Raw genomic sequence first — 16,206 nt, forward strand, 5'->3', positions numbered from 1 at the left:
CTGCTCACTAAGAAGTGTTCACAAAGGCACACATTTCTAGTTCAATGTAAAATTGGACAGGATTGTGTAATTTCAAGCAAATAATATCATGTTCGGATATTCGCTCATAATTTAAATATTCGTTCAAATATTCATTCCTTTTCAAAAAGTAATAAAAGCCATTATATTGCTCAGGTTTTTATTGCCAGGGTGTCCTCGGCTCACCGCGCACCAGCGACCCCTGTAGTCTGGCCGGGCGCCTGCGGGCTTGCCTGTAAGCATCCCGAGAGCTGTGTTGTCCTCCGACGCTGTAGCTCTTGGGTGGCTGCATGGTGAGTCCACAGTGTGAAAAAAAGAGGTCGGCTGACGGCACCGCTTCAGAGGACAGCGTTTACTGTACAATGTAGAGCTTGTAGTATGAAATACCAAGTAACAGTGCTTTCAGATGTGTTTTTTCATTATAATTTGTTTATTGTACCCATGAGTTTGCTGTTGACAGCTGTTCTGAGATGAGCAGTGAGATCAGTTGCATTTTCAATCGAGGGATGTTAACTGTTAGGATTAACAGAGTTTGGGAGGTTAAACTACAATAGCTAAGAATATGATTTTGTCACGGAAATCGTAAATTTGAACAAAAGTCACTGAAATCTTGGAAATGAATGTAAAAATACATTTGGTTAGGCACTTCCTTTATTTCCTTTTAAAATGCAGTATGTCATGCTCTGAAAATACAAATATCCGAGTATCTGTAAATTGTTTGGTTGTGTATGCACACAGCATTTACTGTAAACTCGATTGAGATCTTCACATACATACAGCGCTTTTTAATTTATTTTTTTAAACAAAAAAGTGGGCTTGCATCTTTAAAAAATATTAATTTATATTTTATTAGCACTAAACCTTGCTAAACAAAATACTTCAGACTGCTGCTAAACATCTTTTTTTTTTATTTCCTGCAAACTATAGATAAAACGAGAGGGTCTTTTTTTCTGGTCTTTGTGATGCTCTGCTTCTTGGCCTCTTTGATTTGACTTTTCAACTCTGTTTTTTTTTTTTGGTTTGTTTTTATTTTTCAGAAACAACCATTTTAAACGCCTCATTCTTATTATTGAAGAATATATTTATATTTATATACTGTTTCATTTTGAACACAGGAACATAGCAGGGGCCTAAATAAAGCAGCTTAACAAAACCTTACTGTCAAATCGTTTATGCAGAATTGTCCGGGCTGGCCAGCCTTCACTGAACCCACTGACTTGATCGATTTGAGCAATTATTCAATCAAGACCCAGCCACATTACAGCCAATTAAACCCATCCCTGCCAAACGTAAATACACAACACACTATATTTACAAGTGCAGAGCTTCTGCCCTATCACAACAGTAGAATACCTTTACTCACATTTACATTTACTCAATGAAGAACAATGTAAGACTTTGTTATCTTTTGCTTATAGAATAGAAGTTTATAAAATAATTGTTTCTACCCGGAACAGTTTGTTTTTGGCTGACACTCTGTCCAGCTCATGTTTGGCTTTTAAACAGATTTATAATTGATTTACAGTGTGTAAGATCTAGTGCTTCTTAAAGAAATATAACTAGGGCTTCTGTTTTTCGGGTTTTATTAATTGTATTTTCGGTGCTTATTTTTAGCTGTTTTCGAGTTTTATGTAAATCGTTTTTTTCGGGGCTTTCATTTTTGATATACTGTATGAAATTAGTGTTTTCGGTTACTTTCCAAAATGCTTGACCATTTTTGTGTGTGTTTGTGTTTGTGTGTGCGTGCGTGCATGCGTGCGTGTGTGTCAAAATATGTATAGTAACTCAACAGTACTTGCACACTTAAGTTGTACCTTCTTTCCTTTGATGTCTTCCACAACGAAATCCCTATGGTCACGGGCACATTCTTCTGGGGATTTTGTGTGTAGGCATTTTTGTACATTTCGCCACAATTCTGTTTTAGCTCCTCTGTGTCTTATCTGTAATTCAGCTTTAAATCCCGCTAACAAGCCTCCATCCTGATTGTAATCTTGTTTTAAATCTCGCAAGCGGAGTCTCAATAGAAATGTAGGAATGTGCTGTCACTCAGTAGTTGGGGCCGTTTTAAAGTATTCAGAACTAATCAATGATAGATACAAGTCTGGAAGGCAGGACATTGCCCAGAAGCACAGGGAAATGTATTTATTATTATTTTTGTATTAGGTTTTATTTTTTTAAATGTGAAAAGGGTAAAGTCAACTTGAATAGATTAACCATTTCCACAGTTTTTACGGTGTTTTCCAGTGTTTATTAGATACCTACCGATTAAATTTTTTTTGTATCGGGGGTGTTTTATTGGGTTTTATCAGTTTTTTTTTTTAGTTTTTTTTATTTATTTCTTAGCAGACGCCCTTATCCAGGGCGACTTACAATTGTTACAAGATATCACATTATACATTATTTCACATTATACAGATATCACATTATTCTACATACAATTACCCATATATACAGTTGTTTTTTTTTTTTTACTGGAGCAATCTAGGTAAAGTACCTTGCTCAAGGGTACAACAGCAGTGTCCCCCACTGGGGATTGAACCCACAACCCTCCGGTCAAGAGTCCAGAGCCCTAACTACTACCCCACACTGCTGCCCAAACCGAAAATCAGAGTCCCTAAATATAACATAAGTAAATAATTAGTTCAGTCCATGAAGCAGTTTGGTTTCCTTTTTAGAATATGGTTGTTTGTTGTTGTTGTTGTGTTTTTGTTTTTGTTTTTTTTCGACAGAAGAGACTCTCAGGAATATATAATTTTTTATATAATTGCTTTTTCTCATCTAGGAAATGCTACTTCACAACAAGCACAAAGACCTTCCTTCATGGATTACTTTGACAAGCAGGATTCGAAAAATAAAGCTCATGAAAACTGCAATCAAAACAAGCAGGAGCCTTACCATATAGCAAAGAATATCTTCCCAGATAATTGGAAGGTTCCACAGGATGGTGACTTTGACTTTGTAAGTATCCAGTTATTTCTAGTAGTTGTGTTCACAACAGAAAGGGAAAGGCATGTAATTTAAAAAAAACAAAAAAACATTTGTATTGCAATTAGGTGAACAAGCTTCTGTATTTATATGCACCTCATTTTTACAAACTAATAAGAAGGTTAATCGGTACAAAGAGGCAGAAGAATATAACAATGACTGGGTATAGATCTGGTAAGTAGTGAGATAGACAGGAGCAGATTATTGATTCTCTATACCATGCTTTTTGTCTGGATTTTCACTGTGTTGCTCAAGTAAATAATAAATAAATAGTAAGAATGAGATGCCCTTGGTGACTACTCCATAACATTCTTCTGTTGTTTTTTCTGTTAGATTTCCTGCTTTGTTATTTAAGCATAATTTTATAAACCCACCACGTCTCTAAATCCATTACTGCTCATATCTCTGCAGGCAAAATATAGCGTTGCCTTTGTTTTTTTACCTGTTATTTAATATGCTTGCTATATCTCTGGCTCTATAATTGGGACTAATTGCAAGGTTTAACGCAAATGCTAATAGCATATACAGCACTTTAAATATGACCCTGAAGAAAGGTGTCACATCACAGTGTCTGGGAAAAGCACCATTTGTGTTGAGGCCTATTAAAAAGGGGCAAACCTACACTAGACTTTTGAAATGAAGCCTGCTGTACATTACTATATTTAGGCATCCCAGAGAGGGTAGCTTTATTTTCCATTCTACTTCATCTACTACTACTGGTATCTTTATAAACCATTTCAGCTAGCAACCACATTTTTTCAGTGTGATGAAAACTCCTCCAGACAAAATCTAATGCCACGTTTCAATATGACCCGTGACCTAAAATGACTGCCACATTGTTGCAGGTCACACTTTTTTCACACACACAAATATTACTTCTTATTTACTAACTATTTGATCAGACATGTCACCCCTCCACCCCCCCCCCCCCCCACAAGTATCTCCCTCTCTTCCTCTCCTCTTTTTAATTCATCTTTTAAAATTGCTTATGAATTTTAACCTAATATTTTATTTCCAAAAACATCTGAATTCTGCTTTGAATATGTTGTTTATCAAGAGGATCCTTTTTATTGGTATTTAATGGAAAAGATTCATGCTGTCTGGTGAAATAATGTAAAAAAAAAAAAAAGCATAAAAAAACAGAAGGGTCTTGAGTAGGGAAATGGAGCTTCAGTTTATATAACTACACCAGTTTCTTGTATTGAATATTTTCTAAGATTGTTGTGATGAAGCAGTGACTCAATGGATTGGCAATAGAATATGCAACCTTTCATCTCGTGGGTCGCCACTTCATTTCAGCACCAATAAGAAAAGGATCATGAGTCATTTGATTTGGTGTCTGTTGAGGGAGTAGCAATGAGGTCTCCTGGTATTAGCTCAGTTCTTGCTGTAGACTTTTGACCAAATCACAAGTGGCACTGCCATTAAGCGTTTCTTTGCTTTGTAGTTTAACTAATGAATGAGTTGCAGTATTTTATAGCTCATTGTCTTCAGGGATGTGATTTAAGTGTAACAATCGAAGGGCAGCAGTTGGATTAGATGAGAACAAGATTAAAATAGGATTTATTTATTGCATCTGAACACATGGCCGAACAACAAAGCAGGGCAGCGCCATTGTCAAAATCATCCTTGATGTGTCATCCTGATGCTGATCAATTTTTGTACAGGAGTGTGAATGAGACCATTGCATGGTAGTTTGATCCATACATAATGAAGTTCATGTGTGATTGACTAAGCTTACAATAAAACCTAGAATGATTTGACCTACCCTCGTTAGACATTTCAATAATTAATACAACCAGGTGTTTCTTTAGAGGAACATGGGACAGGGGAGGCCTTTTATAAATGCAAAATAATAGTAATACATAATCAGATTAGAAACATGATGGCCAAAGTCACATTTAAATAGAGCATTAAAAACAAAATATCACTTCCTTAAATGAAACATTATGAAAGAAAAACAGTGTCAGTGTGCACTAATTAGTGAGTTAGTAGTCACAGTATTCGTTCAGTTTGTTCACTGTTTGAAACAATAAAATCCAAAACCAATAATCCCTTCATTATATTTGACAAGCAGTTTAATTTCGACTGGTGAAACACAGTGAATCATTTTTCACTCTCACAAGATAATCAGTAAATAATTGTTAGGTACAACATACTTTATGACCATAGGTTTTTATTATGTACATTTTAGTAGACAAGCTGTCTTCATGATTCCAAAAACAGTCAGTGTTTCACAACTTATGCCAGGCGTGCACAATGACTACATTTACAGTGATAATAGAGGTGGTATGCTATGACTGTCGTGCTATTTTTGTCCTTTGTCCTTTTTTATTTTGACAAGGCTTTACAACAGGCTTCTAAGTGCCATGCCAGTGGGTGTTATATGGAAATTAAGGACGGGTTATGCTAATATTTTGTACTTTGTACGATTTTACATTATGCTACAGAAATGTTCCAATTTTACTTACCCAATCGTGGCCTTCCAAGATTACAGCAGTTGTAACTGGAGCATTGAATTTCACACATTTTCACCTATGAACTGTTGCTAATCTTCCCAAACAGCCACTGACCTACCCCCTCTGGATTTTCCATGCTTAGAACACTAATTTCGATGTTCAATGACATTAACATTCTAGAAAAAGAACGTTCAACAAATACTGCTACTACTTTGTGAACTGTCCATTTACAAGAACAGGAAGCGTACGTGTCTTTTACTGCTGAGCCATGTTCAGGGCCCTAGTCTGGTCTCAGGTTCATTGGCGCACACACATGCAGAGTCCACTGCTGATATTATGGCCTTTAACGATCAGTTGAACTCTGAATGGAGTGCTCTGCACGATTTCCATGGATTCGTTTTTAGATCGAAACATTTAATGTACATCCCCTGTTTTCTGGATAACCTCATCCAGAGGGAAAACACCTGTGAACAATGCCAGCTGGTCTCTGACTTTGAGACTAGGGTGGCAGGCCTTGAGGCAAGGCTGTCTGGACTGCACAGCATGATAGAAGCGGAAGATTTTATAGAACAGTCTTTTAGAGAGGTGTGCACTCAAATAGAGGAGGTGGGAGTGAACAACAGTCAGTACTAGGTAGGGACTGGGTTACAGTGGGATGGAATAAAAGGAAAAGGAGTGCATCCTTTGACAAAAAAGCCACTGCAGTGCCAAATATTTTGAACAGGTTTCGGAGAGACAGCCATAACGGACACAGCAAGCACAGTGGAGGGCGTGGTGGGTGGCCAGGGCACCACAGTGCCGTGGCCCCCCAGGCGAAATTCAGTAAGGGCAGCAATAGTCATAGGGGACTCAATCATTAGGAACATAGATAGTCGGGTGTGCAGCCGTGATCCTGAGTTGCGAATGGTGTGTTGCCTACCTGGCGCCCAGGTGCACGATATCACGACACGGGTGGACAGGCTCTTGGCCTGGGCGAGTCGAGGATCCAGTTGTCATTGTTCACGTAGGAACAAATGGCATAGGTAAACAGAGTAATGAGACTCTGTAAAAATAAATTTATAGAGCTAGGCAAAGAATTAAAAGTAGCCGCTACAGTAGTTTTCTCTGAAATACTGTTGGTTCCACGCGCAGGGCCAAGACAACAAGCGATGATTGGAAGTTAACACATGGCTAAAAAACTGGTGTAGGCAAGAGGAGGACAGGTTTATGGGGCACTGGGGCCCCTGAACGGCTCCATTTGCGCTGCCCTGGGCTTTCTAACAGGGTCATTGACACCCTGCAGAATGTCAGAGGACAGTCCACACGTTCACAGTAAGGGTACAAGTGGGGTGTTTTCCAGATGTGGTGTCTGCCTCGGGTTCGACCCCACAACCTGTCCAATGGCAGTTATACTGCCATTTTTGCAGCTTTTTGACCAGGAGAAATCCCCCTCCACGTTTTTAAAGATCTATCTTGCAGCCATTTTGGCTTGTCATGTCGAAATTGACGGTCTCCCCAGGAGCTCACTTCCTGGCAGTACAATTTTTAAAAGGGGCTCGGCGGCTATGGCCACCTATGGCCTCCTCACTGGAGGCTAAGCGTGGTGCTTAACACTCGAGCCACCGCGGTTATACTCATACCTAAAACCGGTGTCAGCAGTCATTATGACAGTTAGATTTTAACAACATCAATATTAAAATGAAAGACAAACTATTGGATACAACTCAAAAGTTCTATTCAAGCACGTCATATCAAACATCTGCACAGCCGAAACACTTTAAATGAACAATTAAACATAAAAGGTTTATTTTTAACTTACCGCATATAAAGCACTACTTCAAAAAAATGAAAAACTATAATAAAATAAACATTTCAAAAGAAACTAGTGTGTAAACAGGTATATGTACATACAAAACTGTAAAAAAAAACATTTTTAATTTAAAACGAAAGTAACATGTTTTCTCTTGCGTGTGTCACTCGGTGCAGCACTGAATCCAGGTTGAGCTGCCAGGTCCACTAGAGATAACAACAGGCTTTCTGTTGTCACAAAAACAAAAAAGCAGCTGTGGGAAATGAACTACTCCAGAAATTAAACTTCTAGGAATCCAGAGGTTAGTTGGTTATAAAGGGAAAATATAGTTTAAATCACGAGTGAGAAGTACATATGTATTATAAATATAATTTTTTATTAAATATACTTAAATTTAACATTTTAGTTTTTATTTCATTTTTTTTGCATGATAAAGTAGTTTTCATTTCAAGTTTTAAAATGCTGGCTTACAGTCTGTAAGAAATTGCAACTTAACTTCAGAGGTTTGTGAGATAATAGACAGTGCTGAATATTCAGTAGCTACACTGAGACTCATTATTTCCATTTCCAGTCAAGTTTTTTTGGAGGACACATTGTAGAGTGATTGGAAAGGATAAAGTTTGCAATAGATGATGCATCAGCCAGCACTGATGTGGAAAAGAAATGGGTTTTGTCAGCTTCACTGACGTGTTCAGCAAACCAGGAACTGGATAAGCTCTTTGTATCGAGTGGCAGAAATCTGTGTGGCATAATGACTGCCAGGGAGGCAGGAAAGAGTCAAATATGTAAACACAATTTAAGAATCTAACCAAATAGAGTAAAGGTAAATGGATTAATAGAATTCCAGCTCCTAAGCAGACATGGAAGGAATATGGAAGCTTGTGACAACAGGAAAGGCAAGAAACAACAGTAAGCAAGGGAATGGATAAATCGGGAAAATCAATCAGGAGCTTGTGTCCCCACTAATGTCATCATCTGCATAATATACAGAAGGAGCATTTGTATTCATTACTTCTGCGTATTTTGATGAAGACTGAATGTTGAAGATAAGAGAGAGCGAGATAGAGAGAGAAACATACTGGGAGGGTTATTCTTGGTGCTACCAAGAGGTACATTTATAAGAATTTTGGCAACAAGGACCAGCTGAATGTTTGCCAATAGGAAGAGAGATGGTAGATAAAGGATACAATCCAGGCCTACCTTGATGTTTGAAACACAAAGAATATAACCATCTTGTATTGCGGATGGAAATAGATTATGTAAACTTGCCAGTTGGTGAATGTGCGGGTTGAGAGAACTGTCCGGATGCCACACGATGTGAAGAGTGTAGCAGCTGGTAAGGCCAGTGTATTTTAGGTTTAGTTTTTGGAATTCAAAGTGGATACAAACTGTATTTTAGTCATTACACAGAATGTGTTGTCATGCATCAATGATGATCGAGTATTTACACTCATTTTACCATATGAAGTCCTGGCATACCAACAAATGCAAAATCTGAACAGGTATGTCTGTTACATACATCCCGCATTGGCTGTAAATACAAAATGACTGTCAGTCTATTTCCATGACCATCTGATGCCGAGAGACTAATGCATACCTTTGTTTCATCTAGAATTGATTATTATAATGCACTTTTTTTCTGGTGTCCCAAAACATGTGGTATCCCACTTCAGAATACCGCCGCTAGAATTCTGACTAAAAGCAGAAAAAGTGTACGTTTTACCCCTGTTTTCGCCTCTTTACACAGGCTCCCTGTGTAGTATAGAATTGGTTTTAAGATTTTGCTGTTCACTTACAAGGCCCGGAATGGATTAGCACCTAGATATTTGCAGGAGTATCTTCCAAACAGCACTCTGAGGTCACAAGCTCTGAAATTATGGCATGCTCTGCCACCGTTTGTCAGGGAAGCTGGGACCAGTTTTCAAGTCAAGACTAAAAATGCACTTTTATAAAATGGCTTGTTGTATGTGTGACATGCTATTATATATATTATAATCACGTAGCGGTTATTGCTTGGAGAAATGTAATGAACAAATGTACTGCAGGCCCTCTCAACTTCAGGGATTCATGAACTGAAGATGCTGCTGACTTGGGGAACTGTCAGGTATAATTGCAAACAATGAATGCACATTCAAGAGACATTTTACTATTTGTATAATATTTTGTGTTTTATATGGCAGACAGACAGACAGCTTCCATAATTCTATTTAAAAGCATAGGCATGCAATATACCTATTACTGCATTAACTTTATTATTATTATTTATTTCTTAGCAGATGCCCTTATCCAGGCCGACTTACAATTGTTACAAGATATCACATTATTTTTACATACAATTACATTATTTTTTACACATTATTTTTTACACAGAATTATCCATTTATACAGTTGGGTTTTTACTGGAGCAATCTAGGTAAAGTGGTCAAGGGTACAGCAGCAGTGTCCCCCACCTGGGATTGAACCCACGACCCTCCGGTCAAGAGTCCAGAGCCCTAACCACTACTCCACACTTATTTATGTATTAATATTGTATGAAACTGAAGATGCTCCTGTATGAAGAGAAATAGGCAAATTTACTTTAAGAAAGGCACGTACTATATTTTATTTTGTATTGTAGCTTTCTTGCAGGAGGCAGAATACAAGAGAAATACTCTTTTATTGAGATTTTACATTTTTTTACATTTACACCCATTCTTTTTTTCATTCATTATACATTTCTTTTAAAGATGACATTCATGCATACAGACATACATTTTGTTTTAAAAGCATTTAAAATACATTTAAAAACACCAAGACAATCGTGCTTTGTACATGGTTAAAACAGACACAGATTAAAATCAACATGAAAAAAAACCTGTGCTGCTTTAAAAGTGACTGGAAAAAAAGAACCATCTATAAAAAACCAGTGCTTGTGAGGGCCGGGGAGTGCTCTCTAAAAAAGTTCAAAAGTGAACATAAAACAGAACAATAAAACTATAGAACTAAAACAGGTACAGGGGAAAGGGGACAGTGTATAAAATTCTAAAACACTTAAAATGTAACTTTTAATAGTTAACATTAAAAATCTTTTAGATACATAAAACAAAACAAAACAAAATCAAATAAAACATTCAAAATAAATCAAATAAAAGTCCATAAAACTGAAACAAAAAGGCTACATAAAACCAGGGCACCGTTCAAAAACGGTCATGCCAGCTAAAAAGGGCGGAATGCTGGCATGACAAAATAAATAAAAGGCTTAGCGGTTCCCCGTAGTCCCGCTCCTAGGAGCTAGCGGTTCCAGTTTTTTCCTTCATTCCATCTTCACGTCCTGAAGTCCGGCGATCCTCCACTCCGCGCAGGCCTTGTCCTTCCCGAGGGTCCGGATGTCCAGAATTACAAAGTCCTTAATAAGAGTTTGTGCCCTTCTGGTCGTGGTGATAGTGTCTAGCTCCTGCTTGTGATAGACATAGACGTTACGGTCCTCCCACAGGATCTGCTTGACAACATTGATGACACGCCAAACGCACTTAGCTGTGCTGGTAGCGATTCCTCCCGCAGGCCCATAGAGCACAGTCTCAGCGGTCATCTTGGCCGTGTCAGCAAACCTGTTTAGGAAGACAGAGACAGAGAGCCAGACACTGCCAGCCACATCAGACTCCCAGAAGATATGGGCTGGTGTTTCTCTCTTGCGGCACTTTGCATAGGGGCATGTTTCTACTTGGGCTAGTCCCCTCCTGAACATGAATGCTCGAGTGGGGAGTGAACTGTGGACGGTGTTCCATGCTATATCCTTCTGGACATTACTGAGGCAGCTGTGAGACACATTCTCCCAGATTTTTTGGCTTTGGGTGAGGGAGAAAGTAGCTACTTTTTCAATTTCCTGGGAACCGGCAAGATATTTAGTTACAGCCTTGTATTCCCAGGAGGCCAATTTATATATAGTGTCCCTTAAGGTTCTATAATACAATGGGGGGTCCCAGGAGTACGGCACGGTGTTATCAATAGTGCAGAGGCCCAAGGCCCTGAGACAGGTGGCAAAATAGAAACGATTCATGTAACATACCTTCCTGTCCAGGGCCTGGATGTTCTTGATAGTTTGCGTGAGCCCCTGCACTCGGGTGAGCTGCACAACGTCTGGGACCCCCTTACCTCCCTTCTTGTCGGCTTTACTCAAGGTGGCTCGCTTTACCCTCTCCATCTTGCTGCCCCAGATAAAGCGGTGGATAATGCGGTCCACCACTTTTTTGGTGGTCCTGTCTGGGGGAAAGATTTTTCCTACATAAGAGAGGATGGGGAACAGTATAGACTTGGTTATTAATACTCTACCCGTCATTGTTAAGGATCTTGTGCTCCATCCGCCAATCTTTTTACGGACCTGGTTAATGGCCGCCGTCCAGCTCTGGGCCCCTGAGCTATTGTTCTCGAAAATGAGGCCCAGAATCTTGATTGTGTCCTTTTTGACAGGGTACATGTCCGACAGTTCCCTATCTACCTGCTAATTTTTAGACACGTAGACTTCGCTCTTGGACTTATTAATCACTGCCCCGGTCGCCGTGCAGTACTTCTCAAGGATATTACTAATCCGAGGTACCGACGATGTGTTGGTGCAAATGAGTGACACATCGTCCATATAAGCTGTTGTTTTGACCTGGACCCCGTTGGATCCAGGTAGCTGGAAACCAGTTATATTGGTATCCCTATGAATTGCCTGCAGGAGGGGTTCAATGCACACGACATATAGCAGTGGGGATAGTGTGCAACCCTGTCTGACCCCTGACTGGATAGATATTTTACCAGTCAGGTGTCTGTTCACCAAGACTCAGGTACTAATGTTTGTATTGATAGTTTTAACCCACTCCCTAAGTCCAGGAGCGAATTTCATCTGGTCCATCACTTTGTACATATATTCATGGCTTACCCTATCGAACGCCTTCTCCTGGTCAAGGTTGAACAGGCAGAGGGGATGGTTCCATTCTCTAGAATAAGCCAGAATGTCCCTTGTTAACATTAAAATATCGGTGATGGACCTCCCTGGGACACCACAAGCCTGGTCGGGGCCAATGACCAAAGGGAGGTGTACTTGTAGCCGGAGCATCAGAGCTTTGGCTAGTATCTTGTAATCCACGCAAAGGAGGCTGATTGGGCGCCAATTCCGTAGATCTTTAACTTCCCCTTTCTTATGAAGGAGAGTAATTACACTCTCCCGCATAGAAGGGCCCAACCGCTTCTCCCTGTAGACCGCTCTGTAGACCTCCGCTAAATGGACTTTTAGCGTGTCCCGAAAAAGATGGTAATACTCACCCGGGATGCCATCTGGACCTGGCGTCTTACCGGTGTTCATGGTCTTAACCGCCTGGGTGAGCTCCTCCAGCGTGAGTTCTGGGTCCTTCTCCTCCTCCTCCTCCTCGTCCCGCACTGAGTCAGGCTCCTATCAGGGTGTCATCTGTAGCTTTGATGTTATATAGGTCCCTATAGAAGTTCTCTATCACTTTTTTCACTCCCTCACTATCCTCTACTATCCTCCCACTGCTGTCGAGCATGGAGGACATCAAGTGCCGCTTCTCCCTCGTTTTCTGGAAGAAGAAGCGGGTACACTTTTCGTCTTCCTCCATTTTTTGCACTTTTGCATTGTGCATGACCTTTCGTTGTTCTTCCCTACAAAGCACTGAAAGATCCAGCTTGGTCTGGGCTATCTCGTCGCTTACAGGGAACCCCCGAAGCTGAAGCAGGCTCAGACGCTGGAGGGCAGCATTCAGGTGTTTATATTTGGCCCTCCTTTCTTTTGCTTTCCTCTTGCCTGCTGCTATGAAATAACCCTTAGTTCTCATTTTGACCATCTCCCACCACTCTATAGGGGAGTTGAATAGGTCACGCAAAGTGGTCCACTCAACAAGCCTGCTCTTATAGGCTGCAGCTATGGAGGGGTCGTCGAGTAAGGAGGTGTTTAATTTCCAGACCCCTGACCCCATCTGGGAGGTCTGAGGGACCTGCAATGTTACCTGCAGGAGCCTATGGTCAGAGAAGAAGACGGCCTGGGTGTCTACTGCCGTCTTCGTAAGGGAGCTGGTATGCAGGATGAGATCTATACGGGAGAAGGAGGTCCCAGATGAGCTCACCCAGGTAAAGGGAGGCACCAGGTCCTTACCTGCATCACACAGGGAGAAATCAGATATTACGGAGGACAAAACTCTACTAGAGTGGTCGTTGCGTGGCCTGCTCTGGTCTACGTCCCTTAGAGCACAATTGAAGTCACCTGATACGATGACGGGAATACAAGAGAAAGATGATGCTTTCCTTTTAATGATCTTTTTTTAACTCTGGTTACAACAGTGACACAGAACGCCAGGTCCAGCCCGTTCTTATACCTTCTACTCTGCTCCTTATGCAGATCAGGGTACCAGAGCTGACACACATCCCATTGGTCCTCAGCCGCACACTAGGACCAATGGGCACAGGGATACAACAGCCAATGACGACAGACAGATAACAGCCAATCACAAGGGAATCACAGAACGCACACAGCAGGCTAGAATTACACAGATACAGACAGAGGTAAATAAACCAGCAGCGAGAAATATACAACAGGAAATACTATACACAGTGCAGGAATACAGTACACAGATCACTACAGTATGTTCATCCACTACTTCAGACACTCAGTTATACATCTTAAGAAAAACTATAAAACAAATAAACAACTGTGTACAATTCTACCCATAGACCATGTTTATTTAGTTTTCATCCCTTCATGTAAAAACGAGACTAGTTGGAATCATTCTCCAGGGTAGCAATTACCCCCCGCAGTACAAATTAAAATTGTGTGCTGCTTTTTATGCGAAAAATTCAACAAAGGTTTAAAAAAAATATATAAATATATGGCCGCAGTCAGGCGATAAACAGGCCACATGCGGCCCATGGGTTGCGGGTTACGTGTCCTTGGCCTAATAAATGCATTGCTGACCTATGCGTTATAAATAAAATGATCAAACCATCCGATGTATGTATGTATTTATTTATTTACTTACATTTCAAAAGTGTGTCATTTCTTGCCAACTCAACCAGTGCCGTTGCCTGTCTGTCAGATTTTCCTAGAAAAATTCACCTGGGGATTCAGACACGCTGAGTTCAGAAATGATAGACATTTTTTTTTTTTTTAATTACGCCTTCAACCAGTGACCTTGCAAAGGTCAACCTAAAGTGAGAAAGGGACCTTGACCAGAAAAATCACCCTGGGTGCAATTTAGATGCTACCATCATGTGTAGCCCCTTGTTCTACTCGTATTGGATAGGGCTTTTCAGAAAAAAAAATACTAGGAGCACCCTACTCACTTCCTTGAAAATTGCCAGATGAGGAGTAACTGATGAGTTTTATTCGAACTTCAGTGTAACCCTTTACCCTGTAGGGGACGTGGGTCCTAAAATGTAAGTATTGCTGTAAGAACCTTAGGAACCAGTCTTCCGAATTCTGTGAAAAACATTTGGTTTCAAGTCCCACCATTGGTCATTAAACCCCCTTGAAATTAGAATTTTTGCTATTTGTACCAAGTTTAGGCCATAATAACTTGCGTGGGAGGACTCCAAAAAATCACCCAAAGATATGTTTGGATAGTTGTTAATGAGCTCTAAAAGCATCAAGCAAAATATGTTAGTATCCGGGGATTTTACAGCAATGCTTACATTTTAGGACCCACATCCCCTACAGGGTAAAGGGTTAGGCTGAAGTTTGAATAAGACTTTACTCCTCGTCTGGCAATTTGCCAGAAGTGAGTAGGGTGCTCCTAGTATTTTTTTCTGAAAAGCCCAATTTAATACGAGTAGAACGAGGTGCTACACATGATGGTAGCATCTAAATTGCACCTAGGCTGATTTTTCTGGTCAAGGTCTCTTTTTCACTTTAGGTTGACCTTTACAAGGTCACAGGTCAAAGGGGAAATTAAAAAAAAAAAAAAATGGCTATCATTTCTGAACTCAGTGTGTCTGAAAACCCCCAGGTGAATTTTTCTAGGAAAATCTGAGACGAACGTACAACGAAATGTTCCTTTTCTCATTGAGTTGGCATAGAATGACCCAAGTACAAAAACAGATCTTCAGATCGGCTTCGGGTAAAGTGCATTTTCTGCATCCTGATAGGGTCGTATTTCGGCTTGGGGTCCTTTTTATATAGATAGATAAATAGATAAAGAAAAAAAACACAGACTCTTCACTGCCCCAGCTTCATTGGGTTGTGTCTCTTCAAGAATGTGTAGGAAAAAAATGTGTGTGCCTACCGGCAGTGATCAGAAAGAGGACACCCCCCTGATCTCAAACCTGTGCACTAAGCAAACATGTTTAAAAGACCTTTGAGAGAGAGTTTAAATTTATAGGTGTGAAAAAGTGTCAGGATATTACCAATGAAAAGAAATTACAGGTACGTTATTGAAATAGTCGTAGCTACATACGGGGACGTGTAACGCTATATTTTTCGGAACCCCGCTATTCTCTTTAAATGTTTGAAAGCTTTCTTTTATGCATTCTCTAGATAGCATTGCTGTTTAATTCTTTATTTATCTAATCTTTTTAAATGTTGTTTTTTATGTTTTTTTTTTATTTTTATTCCCCAATGCTTGAAGACAGAGTGATGAGTCATCAGCATATTATCCCCAGCCATGGGTTTATGGGAGCTGTAATTGCATATATCTAAATAACCCCTTCTCTCATTTTGATGGAACTTTGTTCAAGCCCAAGTTATTGAGAGTCGGTGGGTATATGGAAGAATCTGAACCTTATCCTGCCATCCATGTATAAAGTATTTACCCCTTTGCCATTGTGTGTCATACTTTTACATGTACACACAATGGATGTACTGTAGATCATGGTGATCTATTTTATCGTGATACTGAGCAATCTAATTTTGTCTTGCAGACGTATCAGAGGATGTATTCTCCTAACATGCCTGTTTGATTTAAAGTGCAATATCCCTGTATCCCTGTGTAC

The 16,206-nt window shown here is 40.0% G+C and overlaps 1 protein-coding gene across 1 annotated transcript in view; it reads left to right on the forward strand.

Annotated features, from left to right (window-relative positions):
* Positions 1-16,206, forward strand: part of LOC117400326 (serine/threonine-protein kinase 3) — a 140,308-nt gene that overhangs the window by 107,285 nt on the left and 16,817 nt on the right. The window contains exon 10 of the mRNA XM_034000121.3: positions 2,801-2,976. Within this exon, the coding sequence (XP_033856012.1) occupies positions 2,801-2,976 (176 nt within the window). The remainder of the gene's footprint in view (positions 1-2,800; positions 2,977-16,206) is intronic.

Source organism: Acipenser ruthenus, chromosome 4, assembly GCF_902713425.1.
Source record: "Acipenser ruthenus chromosome 4, fAciRut3.2 maternal haplotype, whole genome shotgun sequence".
NCBI classification, from domain to species: Eukaryota; Metazoa; Chordata; class Actinopteri; order Acipenseriformes; family Acipenseridae; genus Acipenser; species Acipenser ruthenus.